Source organism: Daucus carota, chromosome 3 (assembly GCF_001625215.2).
Source record: "Daucus carota subsp. sativus chromosome 3, DH1 v3.0, whole genome shotgun sequence".
NCBI lineage: Eukaryota > Viridiplantae > Streptophyta > Magnoliopsida > Apiales > Apiaceae > Daucus > Daucus carota.
Genome location: NC_030383.2, coordinates 43,633,487 through 43,653,177, shown reverse-complemented (window position 1 = coordinate 43,653,177; position 19,691 = coordinate 43,633,487). Strand labels below are relative to the sequence as shown.

Below are 19,691 nucleotides of genomic sequence, written 5' to 3'. Positions count from 1 at the left end.
CGGTTAGAGGAAGAAAGGCGGGCAGCGCTACGCAAGCAAGAGTGGTTGATTCGCTTCGCGGGGATGATGACCGCGAAGTTGAAGCAACAAAAGAAGGACGAGGACAAGGAGGACAAGGCGGGCAAAGGCAAAGGCAAGGCGGGCCCTTCGGGGATTTGAAGTTGTTACAGTTGTTTTCAAGTGTTTTATTATGAATTTTATTTAAGTATTTATAAATATATATGTTTATGGGTGTTCTTATAAATTATGAATATGAATGAAATGATTATATATTTTGCTTCAAAAACGGACTCCTTCTTCATTATCATGCATTCATGCTTACAAACTCGACTAAAAATCGAATTCAAAGAACATTCACAATTAAAGAGAAACTAAAAATCAAAATCAAACTCAAATTCAAAATCAAACTCAAATTCAAAATCATATACATAAAGAAACATATATATACATACATACAAAAACACATATATACATACACAAAATGCTAAAGAGAAACTGAGGGAGAGATCGATATACCTTTAAATTGAGATTGAACCCTAATTGAGATTGATATCCAAAATCCAATCGAGACCGAACGGAGTTTAAAATCCATATTCTTCATGTGCATTTTATTGGCGGAGAGGGAGAGATTAGTTGGCAGAGACACAGAGAGAGGGGAGTAGAGAGAGATTTTTGGGAAGAGAAGAGGAAGAAAATAAGTTGGGGAAAAAGAAAGATAGACTGGTGGGGGAGAATCATATTAATCAAAATTACGAGTTAAAACCGACCGGCGCCGGTCGGTTATGATATTTATACAAAAACGGCGTCGTAACCCCTTCCCTGACGAGTTTATGTTATCCATTTTCCACATAAATAAAAAAAATTATATGAATATATTAGGATAAAACCGACCGCTGGCGGTCGGTTTTCGTTTTCGCGATCACACGTCGTCGTTTAAACTCATAATTTATTTAAAAATCAATTAAATTCTTCAAAAACACATAACCGACCGAGGATGTGGTCGGTTAAGCGTTGTACACGTCAGCCGTAAAACCGACCACTGTTGTCCCGGTCGGTTATAAAATGCCTGGCCTTGCCAGCAAGGCAAAACGACGTCGCTCTGCGACGTAACCGACCGATTTAGTCCGATCGGTTTTAAGTCGACACTTTTTTTTGGCGGTCGGTTTTAGCCGGTCGCACTACAAGAAATCCCGAAATCACCAACCAAATTTCCCAACGGAAACAATTCCGTTACAATTTCCCAACGGAATACTGACCATTTTTTATGTAGGAGGTGGTCAAACCATCAACAACAGATTACCAACGGACTACCAACTAAAATTTACCAACGGAATATTTCGTTGGGAAACAGGGCGCCAAAATCTCCCGCTAAGTTATAGCGACAGAATTATCAACGGATTTCCAACGGAAATCTTAGCATCCAAATATCAACTGACTTGTTACGGATTAGCGACGGAATTTCCGTTAGTAACTTGGTGATGAATTCGTCACAATTTCCGTTGGTAATTCCATTGGTAATCAGTCAATTAGCAACGGAATTTCCGTTGGTAACTTGGTGATAAATTCATCACTATTTCCGTTGGTAATTCCATTGGTAATCTGTCAGTTAGCAACGGAATTTCCGTTGGTAACTTGGTGATAAATTCATCACTATTTCTGTTGGTAATTCCATTGGTAATCTTTCAGTTAGCGACGGAATTTCCGTTGGTAACCTTGTGATAAATTAATCACTATTTCCGTTGGTAATTCCATTGGTAATCTGTCAGTTAGCAACGGAATTTCCGTTGGTAACTTGGTGATGAATTCATCACTATTTCTGTTGGTAATTCCATTGGTAATCAGTCAGTTAGCGACGGAATTTCCGTTGGTAATAAATTCATCACTATTTCCGTTGGTAATTCCATTGGTAATTTTTTTTATTAATATTATTCAATAATTTTTTTATAAATCACATATACATATCCAAGTTCAATAATTTTTTTTATTAATATTAATCAATTGTATTAAAGCAGGATTTTTATTAATATGGTTCATGAAGGTCAATTATATACACATGTATTCTTATTATATTTAATACTACTTTCAGGCACAAAATCCATCATTGGTTCCAAATGAAATTGTTCGAGGTATTACCTCAGGACCTCTTCACTCGGTTAGATCTATACTGTTTACGAACCTTTTATTTTGGCAAGTCAAGCCATGCAAGTCTATTTTTTCAATTATTCAAGTGTTAGAAGAAACAAGACAGACTGTTTAGACGTATGTAAAATTAAAACCATACTGCTTGTTGAATTGCCACAAGCTACTCAATCACCACAAGAGCCGCATCAAGATGAGACACCTGAACACTTAAACACGATCAGTACAGAAGATATTCTTACATATCTTAATGATAATGAAGGAATAATAGATTTAGATGACGGTGAAGGATTACTAGAAGAAGAAATGGAGTTTGATTCAGATTCGGAAAAAATATGCTCATCACAAAGTGATGATCCAAATAGTGATAATGAGATATACATTTTTATTATATTTCAAATCAATATAATTATATAAAGGAGAAGCGAGGGCGTGTAGGTGACGGCTCTTAGATAGCTTCGCTTTATTTTTTTAATTTTCTGAAATTTTTGGACGAAAAATATCAAAAATAAAAACTAGTTTTTTTAGTTTCGGTATATTGGAACTGCCTTTTTCAAAATATCAAAAATAAAATCTACCTACCTTTTTTAGTATCAAAATTATTGGAACAAAGTTTCAAATTATGATTTTAATTTTAAAAATATCTAATATAAAAATTACCTTTATATATTTACGGATATATTGTAAAAAAAATTCAAAACTACAAGAAGACTGACAATCAGACATGTTTGTTGCTGTTAATTTTTATATGGTTTACTTTGTATACAAGAAAATATTATTAATGCAATACTTCCGCAATACTTTCACAATATCTTTTTGCTCGGTTCAAGCACCTTTTAAGTGAAGGCTGGTTATACAGTATTAAAAAAAAAATATTGTTGCAATTTCACAATTATACGTGGTATAGTCCAATTTTGTAATATTAATATTGGTATTGCATCGAGATGGTTATAATATAAATATTATTTTATTTTACAAATATTAATTTTGAATCATTAATATATATATTTTTATAAGCTTTCGCAAATTTATATTATGCTACAAATATTAATTTTGAATCATTAATATAATTTTTATAGGCCGCCGCAACGCGTTATTTAGATAATGAAAATTTTAAGTGAGTATTTGCTTCCTATTTTGCTTATACATTTATTTTTATATTAAAAATTAGAGCACCGCGAAATCGAACAAAAATAAGAGCGGCACTTTGTGAAAAACTGAAAATAAGAGCGGCACTTCGTGAAAATAGGAGCGGGTTAGGGTTCTCTCATCTCAAAGGGGGGCAACAAAGTCTCTCTGACTCTGTCTCTCTCTCTCAGAGGTAATTACACTCTTCAGGCGGCTGTTTATCAGATATTTACACTCTTCAGGTGGTTTCAATTATTATCTTCGATTAATTTGTTAGCTTCTCGGTGGACTTACAGGCTGTTCTGATTCAATTTGTTCATCTGATATTTACAGGTTTTGGGTTTTTGTTAGCTTCTCGATTGACTTCTTGGTTTTCTCTTCTCTCAGGTATTTCTGGACTTCTCGGTTTACTCTTTGTGTATCTGATGTTTGGGGTTTGATTATTGAGGGTCTTGCTAGCTATTTAGGGTCTTGCTATTTAGGTTCTCTTTGTGAATCTGTGATGTTTCTTTTGTACTCCATCTGTAGTGGACACCGCAGGTTTTGGATTTTTGTTTTTGTTAACCTGTGAAAGATGGGATTTGGCTGAATGTTTGGTGTTTGTCTAAAATAAATTAGTGTTATTTCTTATTTCCCTTTAAGAATCCTAGTGTTTGGCTTGTTCTTCCTTGTGGATTTAAGGAGCTTGATTATGAGAATTTCTTGTTGGCAGCCTTCTTTTTTTACTATATTTTGGTGTGTCATTTAATTTAGTTATATGCTATTTCAAGGTTAGGTATCAATGTGCATAGTTAGAGTTTTATTTAATTGAGTAACAGAATGTGGAGAACTACCTTCACACTGTCTTGGAGTATTACCATATTTGTGTAATAAAATTTTGAACATCATTATTTGTACTCCATTAGTTTGTTTTCTCATGTGTGCAACATCGAAATGCTCAAAATTCTGCGTCTTCCTTGTAGCCTATATGTGTTTATTCTTCACCTTTTTTTCTCGAGGCAGATCATGCTAACTTATGGTTTTTGTGGATGACTTGCTATGTAGATGAGGTAGCTTGGCATGAAAGAAGAAGAGTATGGGTTGGTGATATATCACAAAGATCATAGAGTTTAAAAAGCATAAGTAGCAGAGAGAAGATCCTGAGGTATGCATATATTACAAATTCTATTAAAGATCCACTTACAGCCAGAAATCAAACCGTTATCCACTGCACTGATTGCTATGCTGCAATTACTTTATGTTGGATGCTCTGATAACATGTTTAATGAGATTTGGTCGTGATATTCTCCAGAAATATATATCCATTGATATATACACTATAAATTTAATATTATTTTTGCAGGTAGTGCTACTAACACATTTGGGGCTGCTTAGGCAGTCTTTATACGTTCTCATTCAACATCTGTCTACACTCGGTGGATCCCGAAATTTACAGACAAGCTATTTCATTTATAATTTTAAAAAAAGTTACAAGTGTTCTATAGTCTCAGAATATAAGTTCATATATAATGTCTTATTAAATTATTACTAAACACCACCTTGATAATTGAATTTTTGCGAGAAATTAGTGTGTACAGATGACTAATTTAAAATTAGAGGAGAGTTTATTGATAATCCAAAATATTGTTTTGGTTTTAATGGTCGTATTTTATTGGATCATCAATAATAACTGCCTTGTAGTAGTTGCTGCCATTAGGGGAATTGTCATGTCGCACTGCCCCAATCCCACCAGACAGAAGTATTAATCAGAATTAGAGGAGAGTTTACTGATTCGTTATATTAATGTTTACTGCTGTGATCATATATTTGCAGAATTTTCACATGCCTTGTGATCATTCTTTATTGCTTACATGTCTTTTCAATTTTAAGAAGCAGGAGAAAGTTTATTAGTTTCTTATATTTGCTTATTCTTGAATAATTGGACTTTTATTTCCATACATGCTGCTGTCAATAAAGCTGTTCAGTGCCTTGTTGTGGTTGCTTGCTCAGCCCCTTTGGCCGCTTATATCCGTGTTACACTCAGAGGTGTCAAATGAGTGTCTAATGCAATCATTTAATATAATTTAATTATTATTTTCAGGTTAGAGCCTTCAGGTAGATGCTCGCGAGTTATCACAGATTCTATATCTGAGAGGCGGGATCCTGATGGATTCAATTGGAAGGCAGTGCCCAAGGAGGAGAAAGCAGATGGAATAGATGAAGAGCCAACTTGCTACGGTGCTTAATAATCGGAATGGAAGTTAAATATTAGTGTAAAAGACTAGCTGCCTTTTATTTATGTATTAAGTTTGTATGACCTGTGAATTATAACTTGGATGCTACTTTTGCTTGTAAATCTATGTCATTTTTCTTTATTGAATTTAGTAATTTAATTTACTTATTTTATTAGGTGTATAATATAGGAATCTTGAAATTTAAATGTACCAATATAATTTTTTTTAAAAAATTGAATTTTGCCAACAGATTTTACCAACAGAACTGGTATGTAAATTATTAAATTTTAATCATTATTGACAATTTCCCAACGGAAAGGTGGAGCAAAATAGTAGGCACTCTATTGGTAATGTTACCAACGGAATGTCATTCTGTTGGCATAATACCAACGGATTTACTTCTGTTGGGAAGTTAACACCAACGGATTTAAGTCTGTTGGGAAGTTAACAACGGAAAATCCGTTGGTATTTCGGATTTGTTTCAAAGTCAACAGCCTCTTAATCTGTTGGTAATCGGTTGGAACATTACCATCCGAATACATATTCCGTTGGCAAAAATTTACCAACGAGGATTTTAGTAACAGTTTTTTCCGTTGGTAATTCTGTTGGCACTTCGTTTTAGCAACGGAATTTCATGTTTACCAACGGAAAATTCCGTTGGGAATTACGGATTTTCTTGTAGTGTCGGTTTTGTCCTGTTTTTTTGTAGTGTAGTAATGGACTGGGTTGGAGTTTCTAGTTTCTATTTTTTTTAGTTTCTAGTAGAGTAGCCCCCTATATATATATATATATATATATATGTGTGTGTGTGTGTGTGTGTGTGTGTGTGTGTGTGTGTGTGTGTGTGTGTGTGTGTGGGTCTGTTAATATTCTATCATAATTAAAATTCTTAAAGGTAGCTCAACAAACCCATTTGCTTGTTAATTAGGTTTTATAATTATTAAGTAACGTAATGGTTGAATGATTTTCACGCTGCACTTTTTACGTGTCTTTTCAAAGATGATCTCCATCGTTAATTAGTTAGAATTTAATCTACTCAAACTGTAAACGCAAAAGTAATCCATAAAATCTACTATAGATCATAAATCCAAAATCTCTGCAGCCGCCTTTAGAACCTTACAGGCCATGTATCTCATGGTCCAGGAGGAATCAATGTACTTAACACTAAATTTATACCTTGAAATTCAGTTGGTCGCCTAAAAATTTGAACAACACAACAACGTTTAATATCAAAGCAAGGAAAAAAAGTACATATACAGTTGTGCTATGAATTAAGCCTTACTTCGAAGTATAAGTTTCAAAGCTTTGACATTATGCATGCAGACTTTAGTGCCATTATCATATACCATATATAAGATAAAATATTTTAAAGTACGGATATTATCATCCACGATCATACACTGTTATGAATAGGTTTAGCTTCTTCTCTTTGTTGTATACTCGTGTCATTACTTATGTAATAGAATTTATAAAGCTAGAAAGTTTAAGAACATGCCGTGGATAAGTACCCCTTTTCCTGGCAGTGTTTCATGTTATGTTTATAACTTTAGTTTCTAGCCTATAGAGCTTGTCGTAGCAACAGCTACTCTCCACATTTTGCTGTTCAAGAGCTCTTATTATTATTTGCCGAGAAATCTAGGTGATGACTACAAAATAAGGAAACCCAATATTTCTATCTGCATGAATTACCCTGTATATAATAAACAGAGAATACTAAGTATTTTCAAAATTATTTTCAAATTATTTGACAATGTATGATTGATTCCGCTCATAAATTCTCTTGTAGACACATATATTACACTCAATTTATAAAAGCAGTCATACATTTGTGACATTATTTTGGAATAAAAATTTAAATCCAGATTTGTGGTTGGTGACATTACTCGTATAAAAACACCATACTACCGTACGGTTTCGTGATGGACAAAGTTTAATTTAACATAAATATTATATATATGTATGAACTTATAAACGAAGGCTCTGTAACTAATTAAGAATTTGGTTACAGTTGAGTTTTATTTTACGTGACTAAAGTCAAATAGTTAGTTATGATAGTGGACTAACTAAAGTATCTTTAGAAGACAAATTTACCATTATCATTTCAGCTAATACTTTACTTAAAAGATTACACTACCAAAAAGATTATGGACCAATAATTAAACTAGCTCGGTGCGAATCTGGTTTTTGGGTGTGGTAAAGTCAAAATAGCAGAAGAAACTTAAACCAATACAGTGAACTCATGCACTGCAATATTATTCCGAAGCTTATCAAAGTTTAATTTGGTTGGAATTGGCAAGTTCATTTACCACGCTTTTTAGCTTAATAATGTCGACTGGCAAAGAGTAGACGTCGTTGAAGAAAATTTAGAAGTTAAGACCGCATCGTGGCGCTGCGTCTTTGGTATGGTTTCAAACTTTTAAGTTATCTTTTTGACTTAAAATAGTTGTAGTTTGTCATAATTTTACTTACTAGCCTAAATTTACTGTGATCAATAATGATCGATCATTTATGGTATACAGGATTTTTTACTATGAGTATCCTGTATCCATATAACTGAAATAAATTCATTTTAATATAACTTCTATATTGTTTATGCTGTTAATAAACACCAATAAAATATATATGTCAATTATAATCGACAGTGATTCGAGTGATAACATGTGAGGAAAGTGAGAACGATTGTTGTGCACTTTTCATAAATACAAAACAATCGTTTCACATGTATTTTACATTTCAAATATAATATTAATTTTAATAAAAAAGTGATTTTTTTTAATAATCTTACACGCCGAAACATATTTTACTATTTTTCATAGAATTATGATCCTATGGTCATGTATAAACATACGTAAAAAATTCAATAAACCTAAATATTTAAACCAAATTAGGACATCGAAACTTAATACATGTTTTTGTAACTAATTAAGTCTAGCAGTACACCACGGTGCAGTACATATTGCACACTTCATGCAATAGCTAAGAGCAAATCCAATGTAATGTTATAAGTGGTGCTATTTCTATAATTTGAAATCAAATGCTAAAAATCTCAATTCCAATGGAGTTCTATATTTGGATGCAAATATGCATATATGCATCCTTGGTTCTAAATTTGAAACCAAAGATGCATTTATGCATCCATGCCACATCATCAACTAACTATAATTGGTATGTATAGTGGTGAACTTTTAATAAAGTTTAGGAGAGAGGGACTAAAGTCACTTAAACTTGGAATTATTTGGATGCAAAATGCATCTAGCATTGGAGTTGAAGTTCTATTTTAGCAATAAAAAACACTTTTTAGTGCTAAATTATAGCAATAGTTATAGCTATTTTGCATCTTGCATTGGACTTACTCTAAAGGGGGGTTCATATGCTTCAAAACTCATGCAGCTATACCAACAGTCAATTACTCCCTCTGTCCCTCTCATTTCTTTACATTACTATTTTGGGATGTCCCTCTCATTTCTTTACATTACCATAAATAGTAAGTTTTTTCCATCATTACACCCACTATCTTCCCCCACTATCTCATATTTAACAATAAAAATACTATTACACCCACTACTTTCTTCCATTATCTCAAATCTATTATTAAAAATTGATGGGTCCCACCACTTTACCCACTCTTCATCTAACTTTATTCATTTTTCATACATTGTCTTGGTCTCCGTGTCCCCCTCCAATGTAAACAATTGAGGGGGACGGAGGGAGTATAATAGATAGAAGATCAAATGTTAATAAGGCAATACCCTAAAATACCAATCACTAATAAAACGTCTGTATATGGATCGATCTCGATCTAATGGGACCATCAATCCACTTATGTTTTTCAGTATCTTCATCTTGTCTAATAAAGCGGTGCAAGATTCCGAAATTTCGATAGTAAGATCGAGGAGAGCCATGCACACAGTGGACAAAGATTATGTGATTTCCATCTGAAATCATATGTCCATCATTTCTCAATGAATGTATAGCAGCAGATAGAACGTGACTGGGTTGAGTTTTCATTTTCGTTCCGGTACTTAAGAGATAATTTTACGATCAAATCATAAATGAGTGTCAACCAGAGATAAAAAGTGTGCGTACATAAACCCTCCATGTTGCACACTTGTATGTATATGTCTGCGTGTGTGTGTCACTACGTTAGCTAGCTATAAAACGTAAATCAATCTCAACATATATATCCATGTGCGTTGTCGTTTAATTTAAAGAAATTATTATATTAGTATTAAGGTACTAAAAGTAGTTATTATAAGATTTTTGTAAGTCACGAGGAACTGCCATTTATATATAATAATGGATCCTTGGAATCTGTATCCAAGTGCACACAATAAACACTCAATTTGATTAGTTTGACGGAATTTTTTTGGTGAAACTAATGTAAATGCAGGGATCCATTCATATTTATAATTGAAAAACCAATAAAAAAATATACCAAACTAATAAGAGTCGGTGCTTCTCACGCTCATGGACACAATATAGAAAAACCATATAATTATTAGTATCGTTGGGGATTGAAATATACTCCATATAACTACGGGGCCGTTTGGGTGAGTTTAAAATAAGTGCTTCTTGCTTAAAATAAATAAGTGGAGTAGAAGTTAAAAGCAAGATAAGATTTATAAGTGAGTAAAGTGGTTGAGAAATAAGTAGAAGCCCTGGAAAAAAAGCTAGCATTTTTAGTTTTTTATAAGTGCTTCTTGACTTATTACACAAACGGTACGAATAAGTGCTCATAACTTATAATCCAGAAGCTGGACTTATAAGTCTTTGCCAAACACCCACTACTTAATATAATAAAATTAAGAGTAAACGACAAAATGGTGGCTGTAGTTTTCCAAATTTTACAAGATGATGACTGGACTTTAAAAATTACATAATAGTGGCCGGAGTTTATTTCCGCCTTTTAATAAGGTGGCGGCCGTGAACTTCTGTTAATTTTCCTCCGTTAACTCCAAAAAAAAGAAAGAATAAACGACAAAATGGTGGAAATCCAGCCAACATTTTGTAAAATTTGGAAAACTACAGCTACATTTTGTCGTTTAATCTTTTATTTTTTAGAATTAACGGAGGAAAATTAATTGAGGTTTACGGCCGCCACCTTATTAAAAGGTGGAAGTAAATTCCAGCCACCGTTATGTAGTTTTTTAAGTCCAGTCATCATCTTGTAAAATTTGGAAAAATACAGCCATCACTTTGTCGTTTACTCTAAAATTAATCGACATTGTTTTGCGAAAGGAAAGAGTGATTAACCAAAAAAGAAATTAAAGAAAAGGAAAGCTCTTTATATGAGCATCCAGGAGGCGTTGTCAAAGAGCCTGTTTGGGAACGATATAAGCCAGCTTCTCAAGACTTTAAGTCAGCATTGAGCTGTTTGGCAACCCACCAGTTAAGTGGGCTTTAAGTTAAAAGTAGCCCAAAAGCCAGAAGCTGCTCACACGTACTTTTCAGCTTCTTTTTTTTGCAGTTTTTTCTTTCTTTTCTTCCTCTCTTCATTTCCCCTCTTTCGAGCCTATCCCTCTTATACTTCTGAAGGCGACTGAGCCTTTTGTTCCAGATTCCGACGACCGAAGATCTTTCCGTTGTCGAGTTATGAATATTAAGCTGTAGTATTTCCTTTCATTTTTGATTAGCGGCAGTGCAAATAACCCGACAAAGGTACTAGCCAATGAAATATGCGAAGCCTAATTATAATGTATTTTTTATTGTTTCAGAAAAATAATAATCTATTTTTTATTTTGTATTTTCACTTTGGTTTATTTCAAAAAAATTAGTCAAAATCTATTTAAGTCAAAATTAACTAAATACTGTGATTAACTTTAAGTTCAGATACCCAAACACACACCTTCAGCTAAAAGTCACAATTTTCACAGTTAGCTTAAAGTCACAATACCCAACTTTAAGTCATAAGTAACTTATTTTAAGTTCAGCCAAACATGCTCAAAGTACCGAACTTTATGTTATGGATCGAAACTCTCTCCTCCTTAATTTTACTCTAAGAGACATAGTTGCATAATTGATCATATATGGCGTTATTATATGTCAATGTTCATGTAATTAAAGAATATTTTTGCGCAGTATATACCAGGATAGATTATACTCTATATATTTAACCGTGCAGAACCTGGGGGGTTGGTTTTGCAGGCTGATGCATTTGCGTCCTTTTAATAATATTATATTATTACATAGAAACATGAAGATACAAATAAAAGAGTGCAGCCATTTCCGATACCCTACAAGCTAAAGCCTACCGAGTTGTGGCCAAAACGTCAAAACACCTTTCCAACTTCACTGCTCGTCTTTTCATCCCAGGCTTACAAGTTCTTATTACTATATAATTGGATCAAATTATTCATCTTTATTTTAACTATATTCATGCTTACTTTCTTGACTTTCGTATAATACAGATGAATTTAATAATGTATCCGGGGGTGGAAAGGAAATTTGGAAGTAGCCAGTTCTCTATACAAATAATAATAATAATAATAATAATAATAATAATAATAATATATAGAATCTGAGTTATGTATCTGAATTCTGACCCCAAGTTTGAAACATTTAACTTTACTGTAAGTTTTAACTGAAAATCATCTTTAAAAATAAATTATTCTATTGATTCAGCTGCAGCACCAAGAGAGCAAGAAATAGTCAATTTGCTATTAGACTTTCGGAGCAGGAAATGCTATTGGTGAGGCATATAGCTTCTTAAGAAACTTATGATCGTTTCGTGATGTTTTACGAAATGAAATCCATTCTTTTGAGCTTCAACTCTCACGACCTTCAGCATAGAGTAGAAGCACGCCACATGCAAGCGCGTGTCATTTATTTATAAAATCAACAATAATTAAATACAGTTCTGCTAAATCATACAGTTCCATGCAATTTATAGTTCTGCCCCCGTTCCCTCGCCCCAATGTACCAGTACTAACAATTTTACATCTGGTAAACCGGATAGAATTAATTGAGTAAATTGGCTAACCGATCGATAAGATTGATTATTTCTTACTCTTTAAGTTGAGACTGCAGATTGCATCTCATTTTTATGACTCTAAATGACGCACATAACTGCAAGAGAAGTATCAGCAGAAGCAAAGAACCTAGTATATAGTACAAATGAAAGGAACAGTACTGTACAAGTATTTCTTTGTATGAAGAAATTTGAAGCCATCAGAATGAAAGTGATAGTGCGAAACAAACAAATCTTCGAGTTCATCAATATGTATATACGATTCATCAGAACCGACAATATAAACTATTTTGATCCTTGCTAGATACTGAAAATGTCATCATTATTTGAATAAAAGAAATTAAATATACATATATCATGTAATGTCCAGAGTGCAGTACCTAACTTAAGTGTTGATGAATCCCAATATAAGCTGGTTCTTCAAATGCGCAAACAAAGGAGCTCATATCTCCTTTCCAACTAGTTGTACTCCCTGCAGGATTGCTTGTACCAGCATTCACTATGTCCACTCCACACAAGCTACTCATCTCATCAAATCCATAGAGTATCGTTTCATCCATTTGATTAATATTTGGAAATGTGTTCAAGTAACTTGCTAAATCACTGGAGTAGGCATGAGTCGTGTTCGACAGTTGAGAGTTATTGCTCGTAGTAGTAGTAGTAGTAGTAGTAGTAGAATAATAATCCATGAGTGTGGAAGAGACCGGGAACTTCAAGGAGTGATTGAGATTGTCGTTAGGGGGTAAATGGTAGTTTTCAAAAGTACTAGATGATATATTGAAAGGGAAATCATAGAATGTTTCTTGGTCATGCTTCTTGATCGGATGAGGTGGGAGATCATGGGTCGTGTATAAGGTCGGATACATGGTGGCCTGATCAGGATGTAGTTTTGGAATGCAGTCACCAGATGAATTAGATTGATCAGGCTGAATGTTGTTGATGTTGGCCTGGGATTCGTCATCTAAATTCTTCATCGCAGTCTCGTATTGTTGCTTGACCTTTAGATAGCAGCTACTTGATCTCCTAGAATGTTGCACTTCCTTCCTTTGCTTGCCCAGTAGCTTTTTCTTCAGCCTTGTGTTCCAGTAGTTCTTTATATCATTATCTGTTCTTCCAGGTAATTGTGCAGCAATAATCGACCACCTAATAATTGCGTGAATAAATCATTATTTTAACAACAGGTGCAAATCTAAAAGTTAAATTTCAATTTCTCATGATGAGGATTACAATTTGGTAAGGTTTGTTAATTGTATATTCATTTTCAGTTACCTGCTTCCAATACTCATGTAGAGGGTGCAAATGATGTTATCTTCTTCATGCGAAAAGTCTCCATGCTTAATATTCGGTCGTAGATAATTCAACCATCTAAGCCGACAGCTTTTCCCACATCTCTTCAGCCCTAAAATTCAATGCAGTAATAGTAAATGATCATTATTCATCAAAATACACTTGAGTTCTGACATCATGTTAAGTTATCGACTCTACCACTACCATAACATGTTATTAGCCAATCAAAACATGCATGGTGATTGTGATTTTGCAGAACACGACATAGGCAGGAGAATACCTATCTTCTGAGGTAAAGCGATCCAGTTGCCGCCAGTGCCTTGTTCTTGGATATAAGACTTGAGTTTGGCATCTTCTTCTGGTGACCATGGCCCTCTCTTCACGTTAGCCTTGTCACAGCAAGGAGCTCTCCCCATGCTTCCTTAATTTCTATTTCCGTGTTTTTGAAACCTGAGACTAGTATTTTTACTTTCAGTGTGTATTCTGTGATAAGTATGTTATATAGACAGAGAGGAAAAGAATGAGAAAGGTTCCAAAGTATATAATAGCTGGAGAAGTAAAGGCGTATTGAGTGGAATTATCAACGGATTATGTATATAAAAGGCGTGGTTGGAAAAAGAAGCTGCTTTAATTATGCAGGAGTACATGAATAGAATAATTCAGAAATGGAATGCCAGAACAGTAGATCGATTGTTTTCTTATTGTCTTTCTTCTGCATCTAGAATCTCCTCCCTATCATTTATGTACCATCTTTTTTCCTCTACCTAGCTCTCGTCAAATTTCTGTCCATGTACTTAAAATTGATAGATTGCACTAATGCTATACTAATCACTCACAAAATTTGGAATTGCAATCAAGAAGGCTTTCTCTCTTTGTGATGAACTTGTGTCCTGTTCGATAGGGGAGAATGGAAAGAACTGTGATGAGTAAAATTATTCGAAATCAATCGAGATAGAACGGAAGTTTTGAAATAAAAATTAAGTCAGTGTAAACTTGTTATGATAAGATTTCGAAAGAAACCGTGAATAGGAGAGAATGGAACATTTTATCTCAAATCGAAGGTGTTAGCACTTGATGTAAGGAGTGGAATGGAGGATAGCCCAGTGATTAAGAGTAATTGTCTGTTGTCCCACTTCTGGGTTCGACTATGATGACTCACCTCAAAAATTGTTGAGAACAAATACTCAATTGTAAAGATATAATTTATATTTGTCAAAAAAATGAAATTTCTTAACATTAATTACTCATAACATAGTTTATTCTTTAATTAATTCATTTTTTCTTGAATCATTCACCCAAACAAACACAACATTAATGTAATAGAACTTATGTTGTGTTTGGTTAGATAAATGAAAGTGGAAGACGATGAAATTTGAACTATAATTTGTTCTATGTTTAATAATTTTATTCTTTCCACCATTCCATTTATATCATCTGTTGAAACACTTTACGAAAGAATGGTTTGTTCCTTATATCATACCTACTTTTGTCCAAGTCTCATTATACAAAATTCAGTTCCACTTAATTTTTACAAGTCCTTCTTTCTTCCCTCTATTATTTCATGTCACTTTTACTCAGGGGCCGTTTGGCCGGACTTAAAAGAAGTGATTGCTTAAACTAAAGAAGTGGATTATAAGTGAAAAGTTGATTTAGACTTAAAATCTATTATAAGTGTTTGGATACCGTGACTTATAAGTTTTTATAAGTTATTTAAGTGTTTGGATAACTTAACTTATAAGTTAGTATAGTTCTGTAATTTTATAATATAAATTGTTTTATTTAGAAATAAATTATAATAATACAAAACCATCTTTTATTAATACACGAGATATTTTACATATAAAAAAAATATAAATTATGCAATAAAAATATAAAAACTATGCATTAGAAGAAAAAGTTCTGTTTTCTGTTAATTAAAGAAGAAGTGCTGCAAGAACAATTAAAGAAGAAGAGTTGGAAGGGAAAGCCGGGGCAGAGAGAGGTAAGGAACGGTTAGTAATAAGTTGGAGTAAAAAAAAACAGCTACGTTTTGTAGCTTTTTTTGGAGCTTCTTCGACTCAAAATAAGCACTCATTACAGTTTGTCAAACAGTCTGTTTATAAGTGAAGTGGACTTTTCGGGCTTTTAAGCCCATAAGCTCAATCCCCAAACACCCGCTCATTATATTCCATTCATCCAACCAAACACAATATTCTTGTTGTTGTCAAAAACATGTCTACAGCAAGTCGACCAAAGTCCTAATATCAATTAATTTTTGTTAAAACAATAGTAAATATATAAAATTACTTGAAATTTTGATTTCGGCTTTGACGTGTCATATAGTAAAATAAGGCATTGAATTAAAATGATTTTCAAAAGATGATCTTATTCTTGTAGTATATTTTTGACTTTTCATCACAAGTTTGAAATACAAAATTTGTTAAATGACAGGATGAAACATTGTAAGGTCTAGCTGCAACTCTAATATAAAATTATATGTAAGTTTTTTTGTTGAAACAAAAAATAGGAATATATCAGCATATCGTTGAGTGGGTGTCAACCCAATTCCCACATCGTATATATAAAGGATATTTGTCTTAAATATATGCAGTCAAAAAACTCCATTGGTATGAGATTTTTGGGAGGAGCCCAAAAACTAATTCGTGCGGGCTTGGCCACGGTTCGGAGCAGACAATATCATACTAATGCAGAGCTAACGGGTATTGCGCGGCCCAACAAGTAGCATCAGAGCCGATGGTTAAGAAGTTGATCATGGGGTTGCGGGATGCAATCATGTGATGCGGGGGATGCTCTCCAGAACTACGATTAGAGGTGATGCGGGGGATGCTCTCCAGAACTACGATTAGAGGTCTTGGACGGCTTGTGTCGAAAATCTTCCTGACTAAGGTAGTCGGACGGCGTGTCCCGCAAGATGAGGAACCGATGCGTAGAGGCGATAAAAGAGTCACAAGATTGGTGGTTCTTGGATTGAAGGGAGATTGTTGAGTGGGTGTCAACCCAAATCCCACATCGGAAAGATAAAGGATATTTGTCTTGAATATAAGCAGCCAAACAACTCTATTAGTATGAGGCCTTTTGGGAGGAGTCCAGAAGCCCAGAGCGGACAATATCATACTAATGCAGAGTTAACGGGTGTTGCGCGGCCCAATATATGTATGTTTAATCTCTGATTTTATTATTATCCCAATTCACAACATCATTAACTGAACATTAATGAGCTTCGCAACGATGGACCAGTAGCTAGTTACTACTCCCTCTGTCCCTCTCATTTGCTTACAATTACTATTTTGGGATGTCCCTCTCATTTCTTTACGTTACTATAAATAGTAAGTTTTTCCCATCATTACACCCACTATCTTCCCCTACTATCTCATATTTAACAATAAAAACTACTATTACACCCACTACTTTCCTCCACTATCTCAAATCTATTATTAAATATTGATAGGTCCCACCACTTTACCCACTTTTCATCTAACTTTACTCATTTTTTATACATTGTCTTGGTCTCCGTGTCCCCCTCCAATGTAAACAATTGAGGGGGACGAAGGGAGTAGCTATTTTGACTTCTATGACTTGCTAAATGGAAAATTGCCTCAAGTGAAATGGCCTCAGGGCCAAGGCAGTTGCCAGCTAGTTATGATCTCCGAAGTATTTAGAGTTGTGATCGAACCGAATTGCTTGTTAACTTCATTCATGTTTGCTCGTGTTCGAGTTCGTTAAGCTCGGTTCCGTATATTAATGAACTGGAGTTCGAACAACTTTTTTTGTCCTATGATCTTAATGAATCGAACAAAACTTTACATATGTCTAACTCGTGTTCGCTCGATTTGTGTTCGAGTTCGTTAAACTCGAGTTTGTTCGCCAACAAACAAATATTTACACTACTAGACTACTACTTGTATTATCAATAAGTTTTAAATATATACCACAACTTCAACATTCAAGCTTACAGCTTACAAAATCCATCATTAACCATAATATTAAATCCATACATCATTGTTCATCTACAAAAAGAAAAGAGTTAAAAGACTAAAGTCTATTACAGATTTTCCGATGCAAAATATTGAGGTCTTGGAACAACATTCCAGTGTTCATAACTGATTACATAAATAACATGGCCACTATATATAGAACACAGCTGACTACATATTCTTGGTTCTTATTTACGAATTCAGTTCTCCTTCAAGAATACAAATTTGATAGAACACAACTATATATAGAAGAACCACAAATTTATAGAAAATATATGAAACTTAAAAAATAAGAACCTAGAATGACATTTTGAAGAGTACGTGCAACATTCTCCTGGTCTTTTTTCAGAGCAACTCGTGTTCTTCTTCTTGTACTTGTACATATACGGGCAAATCAAAACTTACATACTGAATCTTAAACTTGAATCAATAAACTCAAGATAAAGCAATAATGTGAGCAGACATACCAAACTCAGACCTGAAAGAAGCAAAATTATCAAACTTGAGATGATTGTAATTAACCTGCAAAAACATGAAAGCTTATATATAAACTGAATGATGCGATGAAATGATTTCTATAAAATAAATCAAAGTTCAACCCTTTCAAATTATTGGCCAACTCCATGATATTTCCCCTCAACAAACTCTGCCTTCCAACACGATCATCACTCACCAATCTCAAATTAAGCACACTCAAACTCTCATTAAAAAAAACATATAATTATCATAATCAAATAACAGTCATAATCAAATCTATCTACATGAATCAATCTCTGAAAAACGAACACCTTTAGTGGAAGAAAATATTCAATTTGAAGAACATAATCGATTTATTAATAAAAAAACAAGAACAAAAGATTGCTACATTAATACTGATACATTATCAGTCACACAACCTGCTCCAAAAGGACACAAAACGATACAACTTTACATATGCTCTTATCGTCAGTCAAACAACTAAACCCAAAAGATACACAAAACAAATCACCGATCCCATTACACTATTCAAACCACTAAAAGATAATCGATCACTTATAACATAGCTTTTTGATTATATTCATCGAAAAATACATAATAAAGCTGTAATTACGACCTTGACTAATAATGAAAAGCACAAATCGGATCAAAAGAGCATTAAATTCGACAGTAAAAAACAGTTATAAAATCCTAATTAAATCAAAGTAAGTCGAATTAAGAAACGGAGAGAAGGTAGAGAGATTACCAGCTCCGGCGAGAGAGATGGATTTAATCGGATAAACCAATCCATCAGTTGCTTTGTTAAGAAGATGTGAAGAGGCGGATTTAAGCACCAATTAGAACGTGAGACAATGACCTAATTTGAAATTAAAGTGAAGTGCGATATAAGCTCTGAACTCTGAAAGCTGGTTTAAAATTTGAAGAGAATAAGCGGTGGAGAGTTATATACGTGTGTTGTAGGTTAGGGAAGGAAAACTCCGGTGGCAGTATAAATGTGAATACGAAATCTGTAGAGGGACAGTTTGGACATTTAATAGGGAAATAGGTAATAAGATTTATAACATAGAAAGATGGTGCCCAGCTGAGGGCAGCACGTAGAATAGCAGAAAACTGAAACTCATATGATAAATTCCAACCACTTTGAAGACTGTTTAAATGTTGAAAACTAGGAATTCCTGCTTTATAACCTTATAAAAGAGGTTATTTTGGAGTTGTTTGACATAATTAAAAAAAATTATTATTTTCGATGAAAAGTTAATAGTAAGTTAGAAATGATTTTTATTTTATGTGTTCACATAAATTTATTGGTGTTTACAATTATTGGGTATAAAAATTATTAATTATATAATAATAAATTATTATAAATTATCTTTTAAAATGAACATCTACTCCATATTTGTAAATTAAAATTATAATAAAAATAAGTCACTAAAAATTTAGAGTTTTCAAATTCTCATATTATGACTTATAAATCGGAAATTTACTTAAATTCGTTATACAGACAGA

General features: G+C 33.5%; 1 protein-coding gene and 2 long non-coding RNA genes across 4 annotated transcripts; 1 reads left to right on the top strand and 2 right to left on the bottom strand.

Moving 5' to 3' along the window:
- Nucleotides 1–3,336: 3,336 nt before the first annotated feature.
- LOC108213716 (uncharacterized) lies at nt 3,337–5,621 on the top strand. Of its 2 annotated transcripts, none has more exons than XR_010289798.1 (4): nt 3,337–3,460; nt 3,601–3,654; nt 4,312–4,411; nt 5,348–5,621. It is a non-coding gene; the product is annotated as an uncharacterized LOC108213716 (long non-coding RNA). The 2 variants fall into 2 exon arrangements; XR_001805354.2 differs by having other exon boundaries at nt 3,356–3,509.
- Nucleotides 5,622–12,557: 6,936 nt separating this feature from the next.
- Nucleotides 12,558–14,306, bottom strand: LOC108213705 (transcription factor RAX3). The gene is made up of 3 exons (XM_017385498.2): nt 14,015–14,306; nt 13,717–13,846; nt 12,558–13,590 (listed from the first exon to the last, which is right to left on the bottom strand). Exons 1-3 carry the CDS (start codon nt 14,148–14,150, stop codon nt 12,828–12,830), a joined length of 1,029 nt encoding a protein of 342 aa, XP_017240987.1. The 5' UTR covers nt 14,151–14,306; the 3' UTR covers nt 12,558–12,827.
- Nucleotides 14,307–17,754: 3,448 nt separating this feature from the next.
- On the bottom strand, nt 17,755–19,325 carry LOC108213176 (uncharacterized). Its single transcript, XR_001805244.2, has 2 exons — nt 18,931–19,325; nt 17,755–18,230 (listed from the first exon to the last, which is right to left on the bottom strand). It is a non-coding gene; the product is annotated as an uncharacterized LOC108213176 (long non-coding RNA).
- Between the last annotated feature and the right edge of the window lie 366 nt (nt 19,326–19,691).